The sequence below is a fragment of the Coregonus clupeaformis genome, chromosome 20 (genome assembly GCF_020615455.1).
Source record: "Coregonus clupeaformis isolate EN_2021a chromosome 20, ASM2061545v1, whole genome shotgun sequence".
Classification (NCBI taxonomy): domain Eukaryota; kingdom Metazoa; phylum Chordata; class Actinopteri; order Salmoniformes; family Salmonidae; genus Coregonus; species Coregonus clupeaformis.
In genome coordinates, this window is record NC_059211.1 from 32,572,993 (window position 1) to 32,598,857 (window position 25,865).

The following is a 25,865-nucleotide window of genomic DNA, read 5'->3' on the forward strand; positions in this document are numbered from 1 at the left end:
GCTAGTACTCCGGTGACGACGAACGTCGAAGCCTGCCCGAACCAGGGGTGGGGGGCAGCCTCGGTGGACAGCATGACACATAGACACAAAAAGCTTATTTCTCTCAAATTTTGTGCACAAATGTGTTTACATCCCTGTTAGTGAGCATTTCTCCTTTGCCTAGATAATCCATCCACCTGACAGGTGTGGCATATCAAGAAGCTGATTAAACAGCATGCTCATTACACAGGTGCACCTTGTGCTGGGGACAATAAAAGGCCACTATAAAATGTGCAGTTTTGTCACAACACAATGCCACAGATGTGTCAAGTTTTGAGGGAGTGTGCAATTGGCATGCTGACTGCAGGAATGTCCACCAGAGCTGTTGCCAGAGAATTTGGCAGTATGTCCAAACGGCCTCACAACCGCAGACCACGTGTAACCATGCCAGCCCAGGAGCTCCACATCCGGCTTCTTCACCTGCGGGATCGGCTGAGACCAGCCACCCAGATATCTGATGAAACTGAGGAGTATTTCTGTCTGTAATAAAGCCCTTTTATGGAAAAAAACGAATTATGATTGGCTGGGCCAACATGCAACAATTTCAACGATTTTACTGAATTAGTGTTTATATAAGGAAATCAGTCAATTAAAATAAATAAATTAGGCCCTAATCTATGGATTTCACATGACTGGGCAGGGGCGCAGCCATGGGTGGGCCTGGGAGGGCATAGGCCCACCCACTTGTGAACCAGGCCCACCCATGGCTGCGCCCCTGCCCAGTCATGTGAAATCCATAGATTAGGGCCTAATTTATTTATTTCAATTGACTGATTTCCTTATATAAACACTAATTCAGTAAAATCGTTGAAATTGTTGCATGTTGTGTTTATATTTTTGTTCAGTATATTTTCAGTATAACATTGTTATTGGTTACTACATTGTTGGGTTTAGAGCTTGCAAGAAAGACATTTCACTGTACTTGTGCATGTGACATTAAAACTTGAATAATTGCAGTGTACTTTAGGTAAATAAACTCCAATAATCCATTAATTTAACATAAAATATGCCAAATCAGTGTGCATCTCAAAGTGGATCCCTCTCACGTCCTCTGCATTCCTTCATCTGTACTGATCGAAAATAACTGGGCAGTTGAAAGCAAATCCCTTGTAAAGATCCACCACATTGCTTTCACCTGTCCTGTTCTTCTAATTCGTGCAAATGAGGGAGACGAGACGAGGGATGAAGGCCCAACTATTGAGATGCACCAAAGATTACCTATTGTATTGACAAGCGTGGAGCGGCCGCTCTAACAAAGGAAATACATGTCTTCAATTAGGGGGCTCGATTAATCTCGCCCGGGCGCCCGTGCAGACGTGTTTCGCACAGGCTGTAAATTTATTGCATTCGATTTGGAACCGGGCTGCCTCCCAGGCGTGATCCAGGTGTGGTGCCCAACTCTGTCCGACGGCGAAGTCGGCTCAAAACATTAGTGACGTAATTAAGCACGTGTAGTAATGAGTAGGATACTGCGTTTTCACACGCAAAAGTGATTGCTTTTGATAAAAAAACCTTTTATCTGCCTTCCCAATTAAAACTAGTTTGAAAATTAAAACATTTATTTTATGGAAAAGAGATGTATGTTTCTGGACGATGCACCATGCCGCCAACATGACAGAGAGGCGCAGATTACTGTTCGATTTGAGAAGACCGTTCCTCCTTCATCGCTTTCGCCAGATGACGTAACGGGCCATTGCCCGGTGTAGCCTACCCCGGGCCAGATTAATCGAACCCCCTCAATGATTGAAGGCAGGCGAGATCAGGTGGGACCATTCTAGCCAATGACAGGGCAGATACGAGTCGTTTTAATCAAAATTGCCAGAATGCCACGTGCGTCCACTTATATCAGTACATTTGTAACAGCCTAAACTTCTATTTGATCAAATAAGCCTCACGTAATTCTACTCTCATAGACCTCCATACAAAAGACTTTGGGCAGAATAAATCCTCTCGCTTCGCCTATTCTTCTCTGGATGCACCCACCCTGATTAGAAGTGTCAAAGAACACTTGTAGATTTCTCGGTCCATCACACCTCCACATTTGATTATCCCAACCTGAATCTGGTCACGGCTTCTTGCCAGACTACAGTTGACCTGGAGGAGAGGCCTGGGCAGGTGTTGAGATGGACAGCGCTGGCGGGTTTGAAGATATGGAACTGAGAGAGGCGCATAGAGAATACCTGGACTTTCTTGATGACGATGTAAGTACAGAGGAGAATAATGTGTGAAATACAAATCAATCAAAAGTGCAGATATTAATGTGAGGCAATGTAAGATGTGTTGCTTGTTTTTGTTCTAGCAAGACCAAGGAGTTTATCATGAGAGGGTCAGAAGTATGGTGTCAGAAAACCGGTGCCGCCTCATCGTGAACATCAACGACCTGAGAAGGAGGAACGAGAAGCGGGCCAAAGCGTGAGTAAAGATCATGATTTTCAGGTCGGAGCTCTAGAAAGAGGCCCGAGTTCCCGAGTTGGAATTCCGAGTTGAATGACAGTTCAAAATGCTTTTTCCCAGTCGGAACTCGTTTTTTTCAGAGTTCCCAGTTGTCTTTAACGCACTGAAGTCGGAAATCTGAGATTTCAGAGAACCGTTTAATTTTTTTTATGGGGCATTAATGCTCAGGGGGAGACTGCAGGCCATTTATTCCCTTTGAGTCAGGAACCGAAACTCAGCCTTAGTGATCCGTGAATGCGTTGTATGCAGCATTCGGTCACATGACAGCTCGAGCAGCTGTTCGATTTAATTTACCGGCATGTCAACTGAGCCAGGGATCACAGTCAAACGGATTGGGAAGTAGGTCCCAAAGTGCTCTTCCAACCGTTGGTGAGCAATCATCACTCGCGTGGGACACTTACTGATGCTGTTTTCTGTTAGAAACATGCACAGCCGAGGGAAATGGGCATGGTAAGCTTTTGAAAGACTCTCCAATAATAATTTCCACTGACTTGGTCGCTCGTCTGTAGAAGGTTTTGTATTTCCCCTACATGCTTGCTCCAGTAAATTCAGTTTCTCAAATACAATGCCTTTGAAAAAGTACACTGAACAAAAATATAAACGCAACATGTAAAGTGTTGGTTTCATGACCTGAAATAAAAGATCACAGACATTTTCCATATGCACAAAAAGCTTGTTTCTCTCAAATTTTGTGCACAAATGTGTTTACATCCCTGTTAGTGAGTATTTCTCCTTTGCCAAGATAATCCATCCACCTGACAGGTGTGGCATATCAAGAAGCTGATTAAACAGCATGCTCATTACACAGGTTCACCCTGTGCTGGGGACAATAAAAGGCTACTTTAAAATGTGCAGTTTTGGGACCCATGTCATCCAAAAACATATACTTTTGAATCATCTGTCCACAGAACATTCTTCCAAGAGTCTTAATGATCATCCAGGTGCTGTTTGCTGAACTTGAGTCAACTTTGTGGACGTCATGGGTCCCCGTTATGCCTGGTGAAAACCAAACACTGCATTCCACAGTAAGAACATCATACCAACGGTCAAGCGTGGTGGTAGTGTGATGGTTTGGGGATGCTTTGCTGCCTCAGGACCTGGATGACTTGCCTTAATAGAAGGAACCATGAATTCTGCATCAGAATTATTCTGGAGAATGTCAGGCCATCCGTCTGTACGCTGAAGCGCAGCTGGGTCTTGCAGCAAGACAATGATCCAAAACACACAATCAAGTCTACATGAAAATGGCTAAAAAGCAACAGATTTGAAATTTTGGAACGGCCTAACGAGCAGTTCATGCTTGAAAACCCACAAATGTTGCTTAGTTACAGCAGTTCTGCATGAGAGTGGGCCAAAATTCCTCCACAGCGTCATGAGACTGAACAACAACTACAGGAAGCATTTGGTTGGCGCCATTGCAGCTAAAGGTGGCACAACCAGTTATTGAGTGTAAGGGGGCAATAACTTTTTCCACACAGGGCAATTGGGTGTTGCAGAACTTTGTTTATGAAATAAGTATGTAATTGTTGTATTATTTGTTCACTCAGGTTCCCTTTATCTAATATTAGGTTTTGGTAGAAGATCTGATAACATTCAGTATCAAAAATATGCAAAAGTAGAGAAAGTTAGAAAGGGGGCAAATAATTTCACGGCACTGTATGTCTGTTACATAGGCAAGTATACATTTTCTTGTCAATACAAAGTCAACCAAGTCTTTTTTTTACCTCCTTTGTGAATGACAACAGTTCCCCTCTCAATGTGAATAATCTGTCCAACACTCCTCGATAACCACCAAGTGTGAAATGTACTGAACAAAAATATAAACGCAACAATTTCAATGATTTGACTGAGTTACAGTTCATATGACACCAGTCAATTGAAATAAATGTATTAGGCCCTAATCTATTTATTTCACATGACTGGGCAGGGGCGCAGCCATGGGTGGGCTAGGCCCAGCCAGTCAGAATGAGTTATTCCCCACAAAAGGGCTTTATTACAGACAGAAATACTCCTCAGTTTCATCAGCTGTCCGGGTGGCTGGTCTCAGACGATCCCGCAGGTGAGGAAGCCAGATGTGGAGGTCCTGGGCTGGCATGGTTACACATGGTCTGCGGTTCTGAGGCCGGTTGGACGCACTTCAAAATTCTCTAAAATGACGGAGGTGGCTTATGGTAGAGAAATTAACATTTTAATTATCTGGTAACAACTCTGTTGGACATTCCTGCAGTCAGCATGCCAATTGCATGCTCCCTCAACTTGAGACATCTGTGGCATTGTGTTGTGACAACTGCACATTTTAGTGGCCTTTTATTGTCCCCAGCACAAGGTGCACCTGTGTAATGACCATGCTGTTTAATCAGCTTCTTGATATGCCACACCTGTCAGGTGGATGGATTATCTAGGCAAAGGAGAAATGCTCACTAACAGGGACGTAAACACATTTGTGCACAGAATCAGAGAGATAAGCTTTTTGTGCATATGGAACATTTCTGGCATCATTTATTTCAGCTTATGGACCAACACTTTGTTTATTTTTGTTCAGTAAAGAACATTGTCATGTTCTGATTCCATATCGCCACATAGTTTTGCAAACAGGCATGTGCGCAGTGGATGTGGGTGCATGCTCAGCCCCCTCCTGTACTCCCTGTTTACCCATGACTGCGTGGCCACGCACGCCTCCAACTCAATCATCAAGTTTGCAGACGACACAACAGTAGTAGGCTTGATTACCAACAATGACGAGACCACCTACAGAGAGGAGGTGAAGGCCCTTGGAGTGTGGTGCCAGGAAAATAACCTCTCCCGCAATGTCGACAAAACAAAGGAGCTGATCGTGGACTTCAGGAAACAGCAGAGGGAGCACGCCCCTATCCACTTCGACAGGACCGCTGTGGAGCAGGTGGAAAGCTTCAAGTTCCTTGGCGTACACATCACTGACTATCTGAAATGGTCCACCCACACAGTGTGGTGATGAAGGTGCAATAGCGCCTCTTCAACCTCAGGAGGCTGAAGAAATTGGCTTGGCACCTAAAACCCTCACAAACTTTTACAGATGCACAATTGAGAGCATTCTGTCGAGCTGTAACACCACCTGGTACAGCAACTTCACCGCCCGCAACCGCATGGCTCTCCAGAGGATGGCGCGGTCTGCCTAACTCATCACTGGGGGTAAACTACCTGCCCTCCAGGACACCTACAGCACCCGATGTCACAGGAAGGCCAAAAAGATCAAGGACAACCACCCGAGCCACTGCCTGTTCACCCTGCTATCATCCAGAAGGCGAGTTCAGTACAGGTGCATAAAAGCTGGGACAGAGAGACTGTAAAACAACTTCTGTTAAATAGCCACCACTAGGCGGCTTCCACCCGGTTACGTAACCCTGCACCTTAGAGGCTGCTGCCCCATAGACTTGAAATCCCTGGCCACTTTTTAATAATGGAACACTAGTCACTCTAATAATGTTTACATCTTTTTGCTTTACTCATCTCATATGTATCTGTATTCTAGTCTATGCCACTCCGACATTGCTCATCCTAATATTTCTATACTCCTTAATTCCATTCTTTTACTTTTAGGTTGTGTGTATTGTTAGATATACTGCACTGTTGGTGCTAGAAACACAACCATTTTGCTCTACACCCGCAATAACATCTGCATGTGACACATAACATTTGGTTTGATGTAGTTAACAATCAAAGTTACCTGCTGCATTATATCTCAGTTCTGTCCTCCGCTCGTTTGCCACCAGTTGCTCTCGGTGTATCATACAATGTGTCTATATGGCAGAGGGAGACCCATTCATAACTAGAGTGCAGAGGCCTGCCCGCCATCGATGGCGCTTCATCTGTGCAAAAGCCCACCATTCGATCCCATGGAATCTGTTTTTCGTCAATATAGCCACGCAGCACTCTGAACATCCCATCTCATGTGCCGTTCCATGCTTGTGAAACAGAGCAATATGTCCTCGTGAATAGCATCCCCGGACATGTTTAGCGAACAAAAGTTAATGCATGGGCATGTCGGCCCTCACAGCTAACATCCATTTGGAGAGCATAAGCTGGGGAGTTTGAGGCGTTCAGTCAGTTTTCTCTTGATTCTCAGAATTTATGCTATTGCTAGCAAAGGTATTAATGTGAGTTTCTGTGCCTCTGCCTCCCCACACATTGTTTTCACCGTATCAATTGCGGCCGGTAATATGAAAGTCTCTTCAATAGTGTGTCATAGCGTAGCGGGCCTAGCCATTCACCGTGGGAATGATTCAAGTGCAACAGTGAAATGCGGCCTTTTCCCATGATCTAAGGGCGCTCTCTGGTTGGATTTTATCTTTTAGATTTTTATGATTTTAATATTGATTTTTAAGGTTAACCACAATATATGTATATTTTTGGGGGAGGGGTTTGAAAATTCTCCCGTAACCCCATTTTCATATCAGGCGAACCCACATGGGGCCGCGACCCCTAGTATGGGAACCGCTGAGTAACTGAATTTCTTCACTTCATTTTTCTTCTCAATTCATGCACCTTGTTGGAGAGTGAGGTAGCGGCAGTGTTCCATTCCTTTTATTGATCCTTGAGTGTCAAAGGCCAAGTGGTGGATAAAATGTAGTAAATGGTTTGAGGCCTGTGTTCCTTTATCATTTTGTTTTAAAATATATTTTGTTTATAAAATGTACTTTTAAATACCCTTTTCAGCTTGCTGAAAGACTGCTTCAGTGAACTTGTTGCTTTCCAAAGAGCTCTGAAGGACTTGGTTGCGTCCATCGATGCAACCTATGCCAAGCAGTTTGAGGAGTTCCATGTGGGGTTCGAGGGCAGCTTCGGAACCAAGCACGTGACCCCTCGAACCCTCGCAGCGCGATATCTCGGAAACCTGGTTTGTGTGGAAGGAATCGTTACCAAGTGTAAGTGTATATAATGCGTTTCAATTGATAATTTCCAGTTTTATTCAGATTCGATTGATAATTCTTTACGACAAAACGCCTTTCTTGGTTCCTCCTTATTATAATTACGCTACTACTGTAATTCCATTCAACTGATAGTTATTTTGAGTAGCCTAACATCCTGCATGTGTTTCTGTCATTGTGGTAGGTTCTCTGGTGAGGCCTAAGATCACCCGTAGTGTCCACTACTGTCCAGCCACTAAGAAGACCTTGGAGAGGAAATACACTGACCTGACCTCTCTGGACGCATTCCCTTCCAGCGCCATTTACCCTACCAAGGTGTGTAACTATATGTGCAATTTTTAATGGTGCTCTCCCTCCCCATGCTCCCCGATCTACAACATTCCTGCTACAGATATCACACTCCTTTACCACCTCTCTCCCTGATCTACAGGATGAGGAGAACAACCCCTTGGAGACAGAGTTTGGGCTATGTGCCTATAAGGACCACCAGACCCTGACCATCCAGGAGATGCCAGAGAAGGCCCCTGCCGGACAGCTCCCCCGCTCTGTGGACATCATCGCTAACGACGACCTGGTCGACACGGTCAAACCGGGCGACCGCGTTCAGATGGTGGGGATCTACCGCTGTCTGCCAGCCAAACAGGGAGGCTTCACCTCTGGTACCTTCAGGTGGGTGGGTGTGTGAACGGGTCTATTTGTGTTCTGCTTCCAAGTAGTTTTGATAAAGGGTTGGGGTCAACTCCATTTTAAATTCAGGAAGTAAATGAAAATTCCTATTGCTTTTCAATGAGGATAATTTTTATTTTAGTGAACTCAATGAACTCAACCTTCTATTGGTCTAATGCAGGACAATTCTGCTGGCCAATCACGTGAAGAGGATGAGTAAAGAAATCGTGCCAACCTTTTCCGCCGAGGATATTAATAAAATCAAGAAGTTCTCTAAAGGCCATTCTAAAGTAAGTCACTCATTCTAAATAGTCTTGCATTGAACTCTACTACAGTATGTTTTGGTGGAGCATTTAAATTACGACGAAGTTGTTATATACTGTACAATCAGACGACCGTATCGCTTCTTGGCATACAAACTGTCACATCACATTTGGTATATACCAGTTGGATCATTTGATACCAATGCTCTTCAATCATACACATGAATGTCAGTTTCCTTTGTCATGATTGTTTTCCAGGATGTGTTTGAGCATCTGAGCCACTCGCTGGCTCCCAGTATACATGGCCATGAGTACATAAAGAAGGCCATTCTGTGTCTGCTGCTGGGGGGCAACGAGACCAACCTGGAGAACGGTACACGTATCCGTGGAGACATCAACATACTGCTAATAGGTCAGTCATATTTACATTTTTAGTCATTTAGCAGATGCTCTTATCCGACTTATAGTTAGTGAATGCATACATGTTTTGTTTTTTTGTCAACCACTACTATTGATGGGTTGTAGTCATTAGCAAGACTTTGGTGGTCTTCCTCTATGGCTGTCCTGATTCTCTACCCTTCTCTGCAAGTGTATACCTGCACACTTCACCTCATGGGTCTAACAACGGTGGGAACTCCCTCTAGCCAATGCTAACACCAATCCAATGCTTTTAAATCCATGATGGGAAGTGTGCAAGTGCACACTTTGTACAAAGGGTGGCAAATCTGGATGTAGCCTAACATTGAACTCAATGTGTGGCCTTCTCTGTGTGGTCTCTCTAACCTGGTTGGTCTTTCTCTGGTCAGGTGACCCGTCGACGGCTAAGTCCCAGCTGCTGCGCTACGTTCTGCACACTGCTCCGCGGGCCATACCAACTACAGGACGGGGGTCAACTGGCGTGGGGCTGACCGCTGCCGTCACCACAGACCAGGAGACTGGTATGGAACACTTTATGGACACCATTTTGAATGATTTGTATGCATGCTGTTATTCCCCCTCCATCCACCTTCATACAAATGGAGTTCCCTCTGAGAAAAATACAATTCTTGAAGCCTATACTCCTTCCTCTTCCACCTATTTACCATAATTATTATCCCACTCTGGATACCACTCACACTCCCCCCTATGCACACGCCTCTGTTCATACCCCTTTCTCACTGTCTCCCTTCCTCTCCAGGTGAGCGGCGGCTGGAGGCTGGGGCCATGGTACTGGCAGACAGAGGAGTGGTGTGCATCGACGAGTTTGACAAGATGTCCGATATGGACCGCACAGCCATCCACGAGGTGATGGAACAGGGCCGTGTCACCATCGCTAAGGCTGGCATAATGGCCAGGCTCAACGCTCGCTGCAGTGTGCTAGCTGCCGCTAACCCAGTCTACGGCAGGGTGAGACGCGCTAACTTACTCTTTGTAAGGGGGAGACGCGGTAATGCTAACCCAGTCTGTCTAATCTAACTGCTAAGACCATGTACAGTGCTGTGAAAATGTATTTTCTGTACTGCATATTTTTGATACTGAATGTTGTCAGATCTTCAACCAAAACCTAATATTAGATAAAGGGAACCTGAGTGAACATAACACAATTACATACTTATTTCATAAAGTTCTGCAACACCCAATTGCCCTGTGTGGGAAAAGTTAATGCCCCCTTACACTCAATAACTGGTTGTGCCACCTTTAGCTGCAATGGCTCCAACCAAATGCTTCCTGTAGTTGTTCAGTCTCATGTCGTTGTGGAGGAATTTTGGCCCACTCTTTTATGCAGAACTGCTGTAACTCAGCAACATTTGTGGGTTCAAGTATGAACTGCTTGTTTCAAGTCCTGCCACAACATCTCAATTGGGATTAAGTCTGGACTTTGACTAGGCCGTTCCAAAACTTCAAATGTGTTGCTTTTTAGCCATTTTTCATGTAGACTTGATTGTGTGTTTTGGATCATTGTCTTGCTGCATGACCCAGCTGCGCTTCAGCTCACATGATAGAGAGCATAATTCATGGTTCCTTCTATTAAGGCAAGTCGTCCAGGTCCTGAGTCAGCAAAGCATCCCCAAACATCACAATACCACCACCATGCTTGACCGTTGGTATGAGGTTCTTACTGTGGAATGCAATGTTTGGTTTTCGCCAGTCATAATGGGACCCATGTCATCCAAAAAGTCATAATTTTGACTCATCTGTCCATAGAACATTCTTCCATGAGTCTTGATGATCAATCCAGGTGCTTTTTGGCAAACGTGAGTCAACTTTTTGGACAACATGTGTCCCATTATGCCTGATAAAAACCAAACACTGCATTCCACAGTAAGAACCTCATACCAACAGTCAAGCATGGTGGTGATGGTTTGGGGATGCTTTGCTGACTCAGGACCTGGACGACTTGCCTTAATAGAAGGAACCATGAATTCTGCTCTGTATCAGAGAATTCTACAGGAGAATGTCAGGCCATCCGTCTGTGAGCTGAAGTGCAACTGGGTCATGCAGCAAGACAATGATCCAAAACACACAATCAAGTCTACATGAAAATGGTTAAAAAGCAACAAATGTGAAGTTTTGGAATTGCGTAGTCAAAGTCGAGTCCTAATCCCAATTGCGATGTTGTGGCAGGACTGGACACGAGCAGTTCTTGCTCAAAAACACACGTCACTGATTTAAAGCAGTTCTGCATGCAAGAGTGGGCCAAAATTCCTCCACAGCGATGTGAGACTAACAACTACAGGAAGCATTTGGTTGCAGTCATTGCAGCTAATGGTGGAAAAACCAGTTATTGAGTGTAAGGGGGCAATTACTACTTCACACAGGGGAATAGGGGGTGCATAACTTTGTTAATTAAATAAAATAAGTATCTACATTTATTTTTAAACTCTGGTTCCCTTTATCTAATTTTAGGTTGAAGATCTGATAATGTTCAGTATCAAAAATAGAGAATCAGAAGGGGGGCAAATACTCTTTCACGGTACTGTATAACAGGGTGTCACCGCTACTAGCTAATAAGCCTCCATCTCAATAACTGGTATACATGGACTTTCCTCACAGCTTTATTTCTGCACCTTCATCGGGATCGACCTGGACAAAGCTTTGCATAGATTCGCCAATCTTGATCACATAAGTAGTTATTTGGGATGCAAGTTAATTTGTACGTCAGTGATTCTTTGCGCATGTCAATCCCTTTTTAACACACTGTTCATGTCTCTGTGACAACTATGTACATTCTCTCTTACCTTTCCTTACAGTACGACCAGTATAAGACTCCCATGGAGAACATCGGTCTGCAGGACTCTCTGTTGTCTCGGTTCGACCTGCTCTTCATTGTTCTGGACCAGATGGATGCAGACAGTGACAGGAAGGTCTCGGAGCATGTTCTACGCATGCACCGCTACAGAGCACCAGGGGAGCAGGAGGGAACAGGTTGGGCACACTACTGACTAAATATACACACATGCAAACACACCACACACAGCTTCTCATTCAAAATATCAAATAATTTTTAGCGTCAAACCAAACAAGTAGACATGATTGCTGATTCAGTACCTGGCATGTGTGCAGATGTTTTTGAATGACACTTTTGATTGCTCTGTATCTGATCTGTTGTTTGATGCCCCTAAAGCCATGCCCATGGGCAGCACTGTGGATGTGTTCGCCACGGAGGACCCCAACATCACAGAGTCAGCCGAACAGGAACTCCAGATCTACGAGAAGAAGGACAATATCCTGCATGGACACCGCAATAAAAAGTACCCAGCAAAACGTCCATTATATTCATTGTTAAAGAAAACTAAACCCAACAAAACCTGATTTTAAAGTTGCTGTATTAATCACTCGTAATACCATACAAACTGTATACACATTATGTTCTTTCTGACAGAATCCATGGCTTTCTGTGTTAACCCCTGTCATCCTCCTCCAGGGAGAAAGTAGTTACCATGGAGTTTATTAGGAAGTACATCCACGTGGCTAAACTGGTGAAACCTGTTCTAACCCAGGAGGCCTCAGACCACATAGCAGAGGAGTACTCCAAGCTCCGCAGCCATGACCAAGTCAACTCTGAATCAGCCAGGGTCGGTAGTACTTACATACTTTTGGTGATATAGTGTATGTGGTGGACACCTGCTCGTCAAACATCTCATTCCAAAATCATGGGCATTAATATGGAGTTGGCCCCCCCTTTTCTGCTATAACAGCCTCCACTCTTCTGGGAAGGCTTTCCACTAGATATTGGAACATTGCTGCGGGGACTTGCTTCCATTTTGCCACGGGCATTAGTGAGGTCAGGCACTGATGTTGGACGATTAGGCCTGGCTCGCAGTCAGCATTCAAATTCGTCCCAAAGGTGTTCGATGGGGTTTAGGTCGGGGCTCTGCATGGCAGTCAAGTTCTTCCACACCCATCTTGACAAACCATTTCTGTATGGACCTCGCTTTGTGCACGGGGGCATTGTCATACTGGAACAGGAAAGGGCCTTCCCCAAACTGCTGCCACAAAGTTGGAAGCACAGAATCGTCTAGAATGTAATTGTACGCTGTAGCATTAAGATTTCCCTTCACTGGAACTAAGGGGCCTAGCCCGAACCATGAAAAACAGCCCCAGACCATTATTCCTCCTCCACTGAACTTTACAGTTGGCACTATGCATTTGGGCAGGTAGCGTTCTCCTAGCATCCGCCAAACCCAGATTTGTCCGTCGGACTGCCAGATGGTGAAGCGTGATTAATTACTCCAGAGAACGTGTTTCCACTGCGCCAGAGTCCAATGGCGGCAAGCTTTACACCACTCCAGCTGACACCTGGCATTGAGCATGGTGATCTTAGGCTTGTCGGCCATGGAAACCCATTTCGTGAAGCTTCTGACCAACAGTTCTTGTGCTGGCGTTGCTTCCAGAGGCAGTTTGGAACGCTGTAGTGAGTGTTTCAACCAAGGACAGCCGATTTTTACACGCTACGTGCTTCAGCACTCAGCGGTCCCATTCTGTGAGCTTGTGTAGCCTACCACTTCGCGGCTGAGCCGTTGTTGCTCAGCGGTTTCCACTTCAAAGTAACCACACTTACAGTTGACCGGGGCAGCTCTAGCAGGGCATAAATTTGGCGAACTGACTTGTTGGAAAGGTGGCATCCTATGATGGTGCCACATTTGAAAGTCAATGTCCTCTTCAGTAAGGCCATTCTACTGACAATGTTTGTCTATGGGGATTGCATGGCTTTTTTCTTTTTTCCTTTTTTCTTTTTCATACACCTGTCAGCAACAGGTGTGGCTGTAATGGCCGAATCCACTAATTTGAAGGGGTGTCCACATACATGCAAAAGTATGTATGGAATCTCTCATCCAGCTCTTTACTGGAGTCTAAAAGCCGTTTTGGCATTATGGAATAATTTTATTTATCATTGCATTGGGAATCCTTTCCTGATTGTTATACCCAGTTTACAATCCTGTATGTACAATAATCGATTACCTGTATCATTAATCATGAAAACATGCACTATTGGTTTGGGAATGTCTGCTTCAAATAGACATTGTTGTACTTGGTGTTTGATGGGTTGTCTTCCATACAGACGATGCCGGTGACAGCCCGAGCGCTGGAGACAATGATACGATTGTCCACGGCCCACGCCAAAGCCCGCATGAGCAAGACCACAGACTTTGTTGACGCAGAGGCTGCCCTGGAGCTCATGCAGTTCGCCTACTTTAAAAAGGTAATGCTGGGATCAAACAGTTTGACACTGGATACATTCCTTCTTCATTGTAATTTGGAGACAAAAGGCTTATAACTATATGGATAGGTTTTAATTCATGTTGCTATGTGTACTGTCCTGTCTACATGTAGATTCTGGAGAAGAAGAGGAAGGTTGTAGAGGACGACATGGATGTGAGCCAGAGCCAATCACAGAGCCAGAGCCAAGAGGTGGCCAGTCAGAGGACGAGCACCAGGTCTGAGCCCGTATTCAAAAAGTAGCTCTGACTAGGAATGCTGGTTATAGGATCAGTTCAGCATTTTGGATCATAATGAAAAAGATTATAATATATTTTATATAGCTCTTTTTACATTACATTACCATTACAAGAATCTCAGATGCTTTAATAAAAACAAACTAAATCAAATCTAGGGTTCTGGCAGTTATTGGACGATTGTCTTCCACAGCTTCAGATGATGGGGTGAGGCAGTTCTAATATATGCACAAGGGAACCTGATCCCAGATGAGCTCTCTTACTGAGACATGTTTTGAATACAGGCCCTGATCTCAAGGATGCAGGGACTGGAGAGACTGGTTGCGTCGAAGGCTAGGTCTGAATAATCTTAAATGCCTGCCTTGTCTCCTTTCCTTGTCTCCTTTCTTTGATGACCAGGAAGCGTACCGGTGTGGGTAAGGAAAACATGGACGTGACAGATGCTGGGGCTGAGTCTGACCCTTATGAGTTTGAGGACGAGGAACACAGTAAGACGCGCGCACATACACACACCGTGCACATACAAGGTCTGTCTGTACCCCACCTGGTCACCAATATAGCTCAGTTCTTAGGGTTATAAACCATTTCATCTGCCCCATTATAAGAATACTTTACTATTTTGATTAATTAGAATCATACATTTCTCATCCTTCTCTTTCTCCCTCCTAGCCCAGTCCATTCTGAAACCCAAGCCTGCTGCCTCTCAGAGCCTGAAGAAGAAGCCAGGACAGGACATCAGCCAGGACAGGTAAATCTCCCCCTCTACTCCCTCTGTTTCTGTAGCCTTAACTCTGGCCCATTGTGGTCACTGAGTACTGCACCATTTATCCACTCTCCAGAGACAGTTAAGGTGGGATGATGTTTATTTGTTTGTGTTCTCTGACCCCTCCTGCCCAGGCTGAAGCTGTTTAAGGCTGCTCTGATGAAGGCCTTTCAGACTACACGGTCCCAGTCCGTAGCAGTGACGGAGCTCCTGACGCTGGTCAATAAGACCACACGCGGTCAGGACGACCACGAGTTTGACGAGCAGGAGGTCGAGAAGCTGCTGGGGCGCATGCAGGACAACAACCAGGTCATGATGTCAGAGGGCGTGGTCTTCCTCATTTAGAGCTGGGGCAGCCAATCACAAGAGCCAGTCCAAACCTGTCTAGTCTACTCATGGTCATCATAAACTGTCTCTAATAAATGGGCTGAGCATGAAATGTGGTCTGGTGGAGTTTGTTCAAATGTAAATGTGGAGTTATTGAAAGGCCCTCTTGTAAGGGTGGAGTTTATCCAGGAACCAGTGAATGGTAGTAGTTTTAACTGCAAACTGGAGGCAAGACATAATCCTTTTTTTTTTATTAGAGAATGTATAAATTGATCAATTTCACATTAACATACAAAATATTTTCCATTGTTGGTCAGGGTTTCTTTTGAAGAGATGGAAGGTCATTGTTAGTCAGGTTTTCCTGTGAAGATGTTAACAAAGGAACAAGTCTCACACTTGTGGTTTTGTCAGCTTTTATTGATCATTATAGCTAACATTTCCATCTATTGATTCACATGATTACTTTCTGTGTTAAAGGAGGTGGCAATTGTCACAGTCAAGTGTTTGTCAGGCTTGATTCTAGGTTCAGTGAAGTTTCTTCACTAGCACTTTCAACAATCTGCCAATGGAAAATGTAAAGAAGGCATTTTAGGTTGGTTGTCACTCGCAGTACTAGATGTCAATGTTCTCCACAACGATCACGTCACTCTCCGATCTCCTGGCGTATACCACGCTCGCCATGGCAACCACGAACATGACTGCCGCCAAGCTCATGGACACGGCCATCACCACTGTGGAGGTGTTGGTGGTCTCCTGGCTGGGTGTTGCTACGGCACTCTTCTCGGACTGATGAACAGCAGAACGAGGGAGGGGCTGGGTCTCCAGCAGTGCAGACACGTCTGAAGAGCGGTTGGGGGGGGGGTTAAGAGGACTTGGTTTAGAACCGAGTGAGAGGTCAAGGTAGTCTAATCCCAGATCTGTTTCTCTGTCTTGCCAACTGCTATAGTCATTGTGATCACAGGACTTAGTAAGAATGCATAAACAGATCTGGGACTAGGGCTACGGAACGATTGGGAATGTCTACAGTATGGTTAAGATCCTTCTCCAGTGATGAGAACGTAATGCCTTACCCTCCAGACCGAGGAAGAAGATGGCGTCGTCTCCTTTGATGAAGTTCCTGCTCTTCATCCTGCCGTGGGTGAGATAGCTGCTGGTTCCGGTACCGGGCCCGCGGTAGAATTGGCTGCCGTCAGAACCGTTCACCAGACTGCCCACCTTACGGGGGTTGTCCCAGTAGAACTCATTGCCTGGGGGAGATAAGGGAAAATTTCCTTCAAGGGAAACCATTTGTCTTCTCTCTGATTTCAGGTTCTCCCACACCTCTGTCTCCCTAACTGTTTCTAGTCTCTATTATCACGCTCGTCTCAGATTGGAGAACCTTGCAGCTTCTATGAAGGACAGAGAGCCAATGGCATGCTATTATTCGGGGCGTTCTGTAAGCATTTTTTGTGTAATCATTCTCACCATCTGAGGACAGCTTGTTGGGGTCGGTGGCGATCATGCGGTGGTTGGACATTCTCTGTCTGATGTCCGGGTTCTGGTCCATCAGGGCCATGGACAGGGCCAGGTGAGGGAGTCGTCTTTAGGGCCGGAGGTTAGGTGGAAGTAGATGGCCATGCTACCTGGGCTGCTGCGGCCGTTGATGTACACGCTCACCTAGGTAGTTCCATTATTACCAGGCCAGGACAGACGTATTCAAATGCAGAAAGGGAAAGGGGGATACCTAGTCAGTTGTACAACTGAATGCATTCAACTGAAATGTGTCTTCCGCATTTAACCCAACCACTCAATCAGAGAAGTGCGGGGAGCTGCCTTAATCGATGTTCACGTCATCAGCGCCCGGGGAGCAGTTGTTGTTGGGGGTTAACTGCCTTGCTCAACGGTAGAACGGTAGATTTTTCCAATTTGCCGGCTTGGGGATTCAAACCAGCGACTTTTAGGTTACTGGAACCAACGCTCTTAACCGCTAGGCTACCTGCCGCCCCGGAGGACAGCTTCCCAAAATAAACAAATTCATGGCACCAGCGTCATTGCAAGGATTGCTGGTCCCTTTGTTAAATTCTACCACATTTATGCAAAGAGTTATGAGATATTAGAATATTTTCATCTCAACCTTGTTACTATAGTGACCTTGACACTCACCAGGAAGGAGTACCCACTGGGGGACAGGAAGCGTGGGCTGTAGATTTTCACACCTGTCGGTGTGGTTGCTAGGAGACTGGTGAAGTCACGGATGCGCCAGATGTGCTGCGGGCAGGTCGTCTCTGATAGGTTGATGTCATCCAATGAGAGCCCTCCGGTGGATGCCCCTGTGCCCTTCAAGCCTTCAAACACAACCCGGAACTTCATCTTCACATCCAGGGTTACATGGTACAGCTCCCAAGAGTCTCTGACGCCACCTGTAGGACAGAAGGAAACAGACATCCACACAAACCGTATATACTTACTCTCTATACCCCTTCAATTCAAATCTGGACCTCGAAGCCAGCTCCTCTGCTTTTTAAAATTCTTCCCCTTTGTAATCAGGGACTGATTAAGACCTAGTACACCAGGTGGTTGCAATTAATTATCAGGAAGAACAGAAAACCAGCAGTAGTCCGGACCTCGTAGGGTAAGATTTGAATACCCTTTCTCAATACTATTGTACACCCAACAAGGGAAAGGGGGATACCTAGTCAGTTCTACAACTGAATGCATTCAACGTAAATGTATCTTCCGCATTTAACCTAACCCTTCTACTGTTGTACAACATTGTTTTGTATGAGCTGAGATGTGATATCAAACCTGTGATATCGATTTTCTGGATGAGCCTCAGTTTTCCTTTGGGGTTGGCGTCGTCATGCTCCCGTACCCACACGTTCAGTTGATCATCGGCACCCCCGCTGTTGTGGAGGTAGAACTGCAAGCACTGGGAACCTCGCATTGGGTAGAAGAGACGACTCTCCAGGTGGGCCTGGTCACCATGGTTACCCTTAACCGTGCTGAAGTGCATGAAATAGCCTTTTCCTGGAAACAGAAACAAAACATTTAAGTGAGACAAACTGATTATGGTCGGAAAGATCAAGAAATATGTATATTCTGTAATGGGAAACAATTTTTCATATTTTATGAAATCAATTAGAATATTACTGATATCGCCTTCAAAAATATTTTATCATTATGGTGCTACAGGGTACTTCAATGTTGTGATCCTCTGAGAACTAATCAACCAAAGTCCCTCCACTGAATCTTTAGAGACAAACAAACATGTTGGAGGGCATTGACCTTCCTGGCCTTTCTCTTTATCACTTTAGAAGATAAGTAGATGTGCCACTATGGCACAATTATCATGTTACACTAGGACTATGGACTATGGACCTTGCATCACAGTAAAGTGTGTGTGTGTGCGTATGCTTCTGTGTGTGTATGCGTGTGTATATCTTACCCTCACACTGGCCCATGTTGGTGTAGTCGGTGTTGGGTCCCCCAGCCACACTGTGTCTGTGTTCCCACTGAGCCTTCCCACCAGGACCCTGGATCATCCCACAGATATTCTCCTTCTCAAAGCTGCACGAGTCCAGGAATGTTGAGGAAGTTGCTGTGGAGAGAGGGATATGGGGTGACAGAGAGGGAAGGTCAGCATTAATCTATGAAAGTATGAATCAAGAAACCAATAAAAACAGTTTACGTAACTCTTCTGTAGATAATATACTACCTGGCTGGACAATCCTTATCTAATCACCTTCATTAGCTAGATATTTATTAGATATTTATCAAGTAAAAGCATTAACTAAAGGTCAGTCTGATGAACTCCTGAGTTACAGTAAATTATTGGCTGATTGATTGATTGATCATCTGAATTTTGATTGATATTGATTGACAGGTGAGGACTCACTGCAGTTGTAGAGCCTGTTGAGTTTCAGCAGGTCAGTGTTGCTGAACTCCATGCGTTGACCAATCACATCCATGAAGCTCGGTATCTTAGTAATGATGGAGGGCTCTGACCCAATGTTGAAGGCTGTTTTACTATAGTGCATCACAGAGCCGTAGTCATAGGGCACGTTCAGAGCACTCGACACTGACTCGCCATGGATCAGGAAGTTATGGTATTTTCCTAAAAAGGGAAATAATACAATGTTTAGTCAATGAAATGTACATGTATAAAGTACATTTAGTTGGTGACACACCAGCAGATTGATTCAGTAGACAACTACAGACAATGAGACTATATGTAAATAATCTCTAACATACTATAAACTAGAATATGGTGGTGATCTTATCTTATTAATACAGATTTATTGATTGATTGCTACCTTCTTCGATGCGGTCCCACATGATGTTGACATAGTCATCGCGGTCGGCTCTGGACTGCTCGTGCCAGAAACCCAGAGCATGCAGAAACTCATGCTCAACCGTTGCCAGACGGTCACAGTTACGACCAATAGACAACCTCTGCTTCCCCACCTGCCTGTTACCTACTGAGGAGTAGCACCTAAAGAGAGCGAGAGGGAGAGAGAAAGAAAGTGAGATATGGAAAATGGAGTGGTGAAGTGTGGAAGAATGAACAGATATAATTTATAATTGTTTGAAAATGTGTTGGCTTCTGACATTGGGGCGTTTGTGTGTGTGTGTGTGTGTGTGTGTGTGTGTGCGTGTGTTCACCCGGTGCCTTTGAACACAGCTATATAGTTCTCCTCTCCCTTCCATGGGACGAAGTTGATGCAGGTCTTCAGTCTGTACTGCTCAAAGGCCTTCAGAATCACCCCCTTAGCATTTATGTCTACATACGTGCACACACACAGAGAGAGAGAGAAATATACACTGCTCAAAAAAATAAAGGGAACACTTAAACAACACAATGTAACTCCAAGTCAATCACACTTCTGTGAAATCAAACTGTCCACTTAGGAAGCAACACTGATTGACAATAAATTTCACATGCTGTTGTGCAAATGGAATAGACAACAGGTGGAAATTATAGGCAATTAGCAAGACACCCCCAATAAAGGACTGGTTTTGCAGGTGGTGACCACAGACCACTTCTCAGTTCCTATGCTTCCTGGCTGATGTTTTGGTCACTTTTGAATGCTGGCGGTGCTTTCACTCTAGTGGTAGCATGAGACGGAGTCTACAACCCACACAAGTGGCTCAGGTAGTGCAGCTCATCCAGGATGGCACATCAATGCGAGCTGTGGCAAGAAGGTTTGCTGTGTCTGTCAGCGTAGTGTCCAGAGCATGGAGGGGCTACCACGAGACAGGCCAGTACATCAGGAGACGTGGAGGAGGCCGTAGGAGGGCAACAACCCAGCAGCAGGACTGCTACCTCCGCCTTTATGCAAGGAGGAGCAGGAGGAGCACTGCCAGAGCCCTGCAAAATGACCTCCAGCAGGTCACAAATGTGCATGTGTCTGCTCAAACGGTCAGAAACAGACTCCATGAGGGTGGTATGAGGGCCCGACGTCCACAGGTGGGGGTTGTGCTTACAGCCCAACACCGTGCAGGACGTTTGGCATTTGCCAGAGAACACCAAGATTGGCAAATTCGCCACTGGCGCCCTGTGCTCTTCACAGATGAAAGCAGGTTCACACTGAGCACGTGACAGACGTGACAGAGTCTGGAGACGCTGTGGAGAACGTTGTGCTGCCTGCAACATCCTCCAGCATGACCGGTTTGGCGGTGGGTCAGTCATGGTGTGGGGTGGCATTTCTTTGGGGGGCCGCACAGCCCTCTATGTGCTCGCCAGAGGTAGCCTGACTGCCATTAGGTACCGAGATGAGATCCTCAGACCCCTTGTGAGACCATATGCTGGTGCGGTTGGCCCTGGGTTCCTCCTAATGCAAGACAATGCTAGACCTCATGTGGCTGGAGTGTGTCAGCAGTTCCTGCAAGAGGAAGGCATTGATGCTATGGACTGGTCCGCCCGTTCCCCAGACCTGAATCCAATTGAGCACATCTGGGACATCATGTCTCGCTCCATCCACCAACGCCACGTTGCACCACAGACTGTCCAGGAGTTGGCGGATGCTTTAGTCCAGGTCTGGGAGGAGATCCCTCAGGAGACCATCCGCCACCTCATCAGGAGCATGCCCAGGCGTTGTAGGGAGGTCATACAGGCACGTGGAGGTCACACACACTACTGAGCCTCATTTTGACTTGTTTTAAGGACATTACATCAATGTTGGATCAGCCTGTAGTGTGGTTTTCCACTTTAATTTTTAGGGTGACTCCAAATCCAGACCTCCATGGGTTGATACATTTGATTTCCATTGATCATTTTTGTGTGATTTTGTTGTCAGCACATTCAACTATGTAAAGAAAAATGTATTTAATAAGATTATTTCATTCATTCCGATCTAGGATGTGTTATTTTAGTGTTCCCTTTATTTTTTTGAGCAGTGTATATTTCACCATTTTATTGAATTTTGTCTCACTGATTTAAATGTATTTTTGTACAGAATTTTGTCACACTGATTTAAATGTATTTTACAAAAGCAATGTTTGAAGTATTGAAGTGTACTATTTCTCACCCAGGCTGTCCTCCAGGTAGTAGGGTACTGTCTGAGGCCAGCGATACTGCTCCCCTAGGATGGTGTTTCTGCTGTCAGTCTAAACAGCGAGAACCACACACTCTCAATCAGACCAATCAGACACAACACCCTTATGGTGATCACTGATGACCAGATATTATTGGCAGGCTATGAGAAATCCATATTATTATTCAAGTAAAAGAAAAGATGAGCTGTCAAACTCACCTCATCTATCACGATATCACCATCCACCAGGTCCAATCCTGCCTCTGCAAATTAACACACGAGCATTAGACGATCAGCACACAGAGATACTGTCTATACACACAATCATGTTATAAAGTTATTTTCTTACATACCTTTATTGATGTCAAAGATGTCCCAGTCGTGTCCGTGTCCCTCATCCACATCAGTCTCTGCAGGCGAGAGAATGTCCAAATCAACCGCAGCACACAATTGCTTGACATTATTTCTACCACCACTCTGAGTCATAGTTATGAACAACAACAATAAGAGGTTTCACTCACCTGTTTCACCTGTGAGCCGGGATGCTGCTGACTACAGCAGGCAATAAACAAACAAGAAAACAGATAAATAATTAAGGAAAATAAAACAGTGCAATGCAACAGGTCTGCACTAAAATGTAACAAGATTAGAAATGTGACTACACAAAACAGAGAAAAAAATTAAATATTTTTTTTTTACACAATTATGACAAATACAGTAACTATGTATCAGGCACTACAAAAATACAATTGGTCAGAGCAATGTAATGTAATTTAGGTAATGTAATGTGTTACATGAAATTACATTAGTGATGGAATGGGAAACTTACCAAGCACCAGAGCATACTGAAGACCAGAACAATCCCTTTAGAAGGCATGGCTCTAGGACTGGCGGTAATCACAAGCACAAGAAGAGAAAATGAACAAACTGCAAGGCTTGCAGGATTGTGCAGATTGCATAACATTTATGGTTTGAGATAAAATATCTTAAATAGCTGTCAAATGTATTATTTTTGATTGTTTAATAGTCTCCATTAGCTTATGTAAGTGTTACAGGAACATTAATGTACACGCACAAAGGTAAGCACGCACACACGCACGCACACACACACACACACACACACACACACATGTGCATAATGTTGTTTTGTAGACTTCAAGGATGAGTGCTTAATATTCTTACCCATTTAAAGTTTGAGAATAGGTTGAGATCGTTTCGGCCCCAAGACCTCTAATCATTCGCTTTACCAGATAAAACTGCGAGACTTCTAGCGCCAGCTATCCTGAGGGAAACTTCGGAGGGAACCAGCTACTAGATGGTTCGATTAGTCTTTCACCCCTATACCCAGGTCGGACGACCGATTTGCACCAGAGTTTCCTCTGGCTTCGCCCTGCCCAGGCATAGTTCACCATCTTTCGGGTCCTATCGCACGCGCTCACGCTCCACCTCCCCGACAGAGCGGGCGAGACGGGCCGGTGGGGATACCACCTCAGCCGGCGCACGCCGGCCCTCACTTTCATTGCGCCACGGGGGACACACGATAGGTTTGATTTCAATATTCTTTATTATAGTCATTCTATGTCAAGAATATACAAGGATATTAAATATATGAAAAAGTACAGTACAGTCAAAAGTTTGGACACACCTACTCATTCCAGGGTTTTTCTTTATTTTTACTATTTTCTACATTGTAGAATAATAGTGAAGACATCAAAACTATGAAAGAACACTTATGGAATCATGTAGTAACCCAAAAAGTGTTAAACAAATCAAAATATATTTTATATTTGAGATTCTTCAACGTAGCCACCCTTTGCATTGATGACAGCTTTGCACACGCTTGGCATTCTCTCAACCAGCTTCATGAGGTAGTCACCTGGAATGCATTTCAATTCAATCAATCAATCAATTTTATTTTATATAGCCCTTCTTACATCAGCTAATATCTCGAAGTGCTGTACAGAAACCCAGCCTAAAACCCCAAACAGCTAGTAATGCAGGTGTAGAAGCACGGTGGCTAGGAAAAACTCCCTAGAAAGGCGAAAGCCTAGGAAGAAACCTAGAGAGGAACCAGGCTATGAGGGGTGGCCAGTCCTCTTCTGGCTGTGCCGGGTGGAGATTATAACAGAACCATGCCAAGATGTTCAAAAATGTTCATAAGTGACAAGCATGGTCAAATAATAATCAGGAATAAATCTCAGTTGGCTTTTCATAGCCGATCATTAAGAGTTGAAAACAGCAGGTCTGGGACAGGTAGGGGTTCCATAACCGCAGGCAGAACAGTTGAAACTGGAATAGCAGCAAGGCCAGGCGGACTGGGGACAGCAAGGAGTCACCACGGACGGTAGTCCCGACGTATGGTCCTAGGGCTCAGGTCTCTCAGTTGGCTTTTCATAGCCGATCATTAAAGAGTTGAAAACAGCAGGTCTGGGACAGGTAGGGGTTTCGTAGCCGCAGGCAGAACAGTTGAAACTGGAATAGCAGCAAGGCCAGGCGGACTGGGGACAGCAAGGTGTCATCATGCCCGGTAGTCCTGACGTATGGTCCTAGGGCTCAGGTTCTCAGAGAGAAAGAGAGAACGAGAGAATTAGAGAGAGCATACTTAAATTCACACAGGACACTGGATAAGACAGGAGAAGTACTCCAGGTATAACCAACTAACCCCAGCCCCCCGACACATAAACTACTGCAGCATAAATACTGGAGGCTGAGACAGGAGCGGTCCTTTAAATTAACAGGTGTGCCTTCTTAAATGTTAAGTTGTGGAATTTCTTTCCTTTTTAATGTGTTTGAGCCAATCAGTTGTGTTGTGACAAGGTAGGGGTGGTATACAGAAGATAGCCCTATTTGGTAAAAGACCAAGTCCATATTATGGCAAGAACATCTCAAATAAGCATAGAAAAACGACAGTCCATAATTACTTTAAGACATGAAGGTCAGTCAATCCGGAAAATGTCAAGAACTTTGAACGTTTCTTCAAGTGCAGTCGCAAAAACCATCAAGCGCTATGATGAAACTGGCTCTCATGAGGACCACCACAGGAAAGGAAGACCCAGAGTTACCTCTGCTGCAGAGGATAAGTTAATTAGAGTTAACTGCACCTCAGATTGCAGCCCAAATAAATGCTTCACAGAGTTCAAGTAACAGACACATCTCAACATCAGCTCTTCAGAGGAGACTGCGTGAATCTGGCCTTCATGGTCGAATTGCTGCAAAGAAACCACTACTAAAGGACACCAATAAGAAGAGACTTGCTTGGGCCAAGAAACACAAGCAATGGACATTAGACCGTTGGAAATCTGTCCTGTGCTCTGATGAGTCCAAATTTGAGACTTTTGGTTCCAACCACCGTGTCTTTGTGAGATGCAGAGTAGGTGAACGGATGATGTCCGCATGTGTGGTTCCAACAGTGAAGCATGGAGGGGGAGGTGTGATGGTGTGGGGGTGGTTTGCTGGTGACACTGTGATTTATTTAAAATTCAAGGCACACTTAACCAGCATGGCTACCACAGCATTCTGCAGCGATACACCATCCCATCTGGTTTGCGTTTAGTGGGACTATAATACATTTTTTCAATAGGACAATGACCCAAAACACACCTCCAGGCTGTCTAAGGGCTATTTGGCCAAGAAGGAGAGTGATGGAGTGCTGCATCAGATGACCTGGCCTCCACAATCACCCAACCTCAACACAATTGTGATGGTTTGTGAAGGAAAAGCAGCCAACAAGTGCTCAGTATATGTGGGAACTCCTTCAAGACTGTTGGAAAAGCATTCCTCATGAAGCTGGTTGAGAGAACGCCAAGAGTGTGCAAAGCTGTCATCAAGGCAAAAGGTGGCTACTTTGAAGAATCTAAAATATATTTTGATTTATTTAACACTTTTTTGGTTACTACATGATTCCATATGTGTTATTTCATAGTTTTGATGTTTTCACTATTATTCTACAATGTAGAAAATAGTAAAAATAAAGAAAAACCCTGGAATGAGTAGGTGTGTCC

General features: G+C 44.9%; 2 protein-coding genes across 2 annotated transcripts; one reads left to right on the forward strand and one right to left on the reverse strand.

Annotated features, from left to right (window-relative positions):
* The first annotated feature begins 1,827 nt into the window (after positions 1 to 1,827).
* On the forward strand, positions 1,828 to 15,464 carry mcm3l (MCM3 minichromosome maintenance deficient 3 (S. cerevisiae), like). Its single transcript, XM_041840227.1, has 17 exons — positions 1,828 to 2,240; positions 2,339 to 2,451; positions 7,186 to 7,394; positions 7,582 to 7,712; positions 7,828 to 8,066; positions 8,245 to 8,353; positions 8,585 to 8,738; positions 9,133 to 9,264; positions 9,504 to 9,712; positions 11,557 to 11,731; positions 11,931 to 12,057; positions 12,231 to 12,381; positions 13,869 to 14,009; positions 14,141 to 14,244; positions 14,662 to 14,750; positions 14,932 to 15,010; positions 15,160 to 15,464. The coding sequence occupies exons 1-17, from the start codon at positions 2,163 to 2,165 to the stop codon at positions 15,368 to 15,370; spliced, it is 2,451 nt and encodes an 816-aa protein (XP_041696161.1). The 5' UTR covers positions 1,828 to 2,162; the 3' UTR covers positions 15,371 to 15,464.
* A 284-nt stretch (positions 15,465 to 15,748) lies between these two features.
* On the reverse strand, positions 15,749 to 23,379 carry mep1ba (meprin A subunit beta a). Its single transcript, XM_041840228.2, is given in 16 exon segments — positions 15,749 to 16,191; positions 16,423 to 16,599; positions 16,817 to 16,903; positions 16,906 to 17,008; positions 17,495 to 17,751; positions 18,137 to 18,358; positions 18,777 to 18,929; positions 19,227 to 19,445; positions 19,645 to 19,823; positions 19,994 to 20,111; positions 21,859 to 21,937; positions 22,084 to 22,127; positions 22,218 to 22,274; positions 22,386 to 22,416; positions 22,694 to 22,751; positions 23,047 to 23,379. Coding segments are annotated over 16 exon segments (2,067 nt in total). The 5' UTR covers positions 23,103 to 23,379; the 3' UTR covers positions 15,749 to 15,964.
* Between the last annotated feature and the right edge of the window lie 2,486 nt (positions 23,380 to 25,865).

Bases quoted from the DNA above. Each gene is read 5' to 3' on its own strand.
- mcm3l (XM_041840227.1), top strand. From the start codon at position 2,163: ATGGACAGCGCTGGCGGGTTTGAAGATATGGAACTGAGAGAGGCGCAT. The intron at 2,241-2,338 runs GTAAGTACAGAG...TTTTTGTTCTAG, and splicing joins TGGACTTTCTTGATGACGAT to CAAGACCAAGGAGTTTATCA. The intron at 7,395-7,581 runs GTAAGTGTATAT...TCATTGTGGTAG, and splicing joins GGAAGGAATCGTTACCAAGT to GTTCTCTGGTGAGGCCTAAG.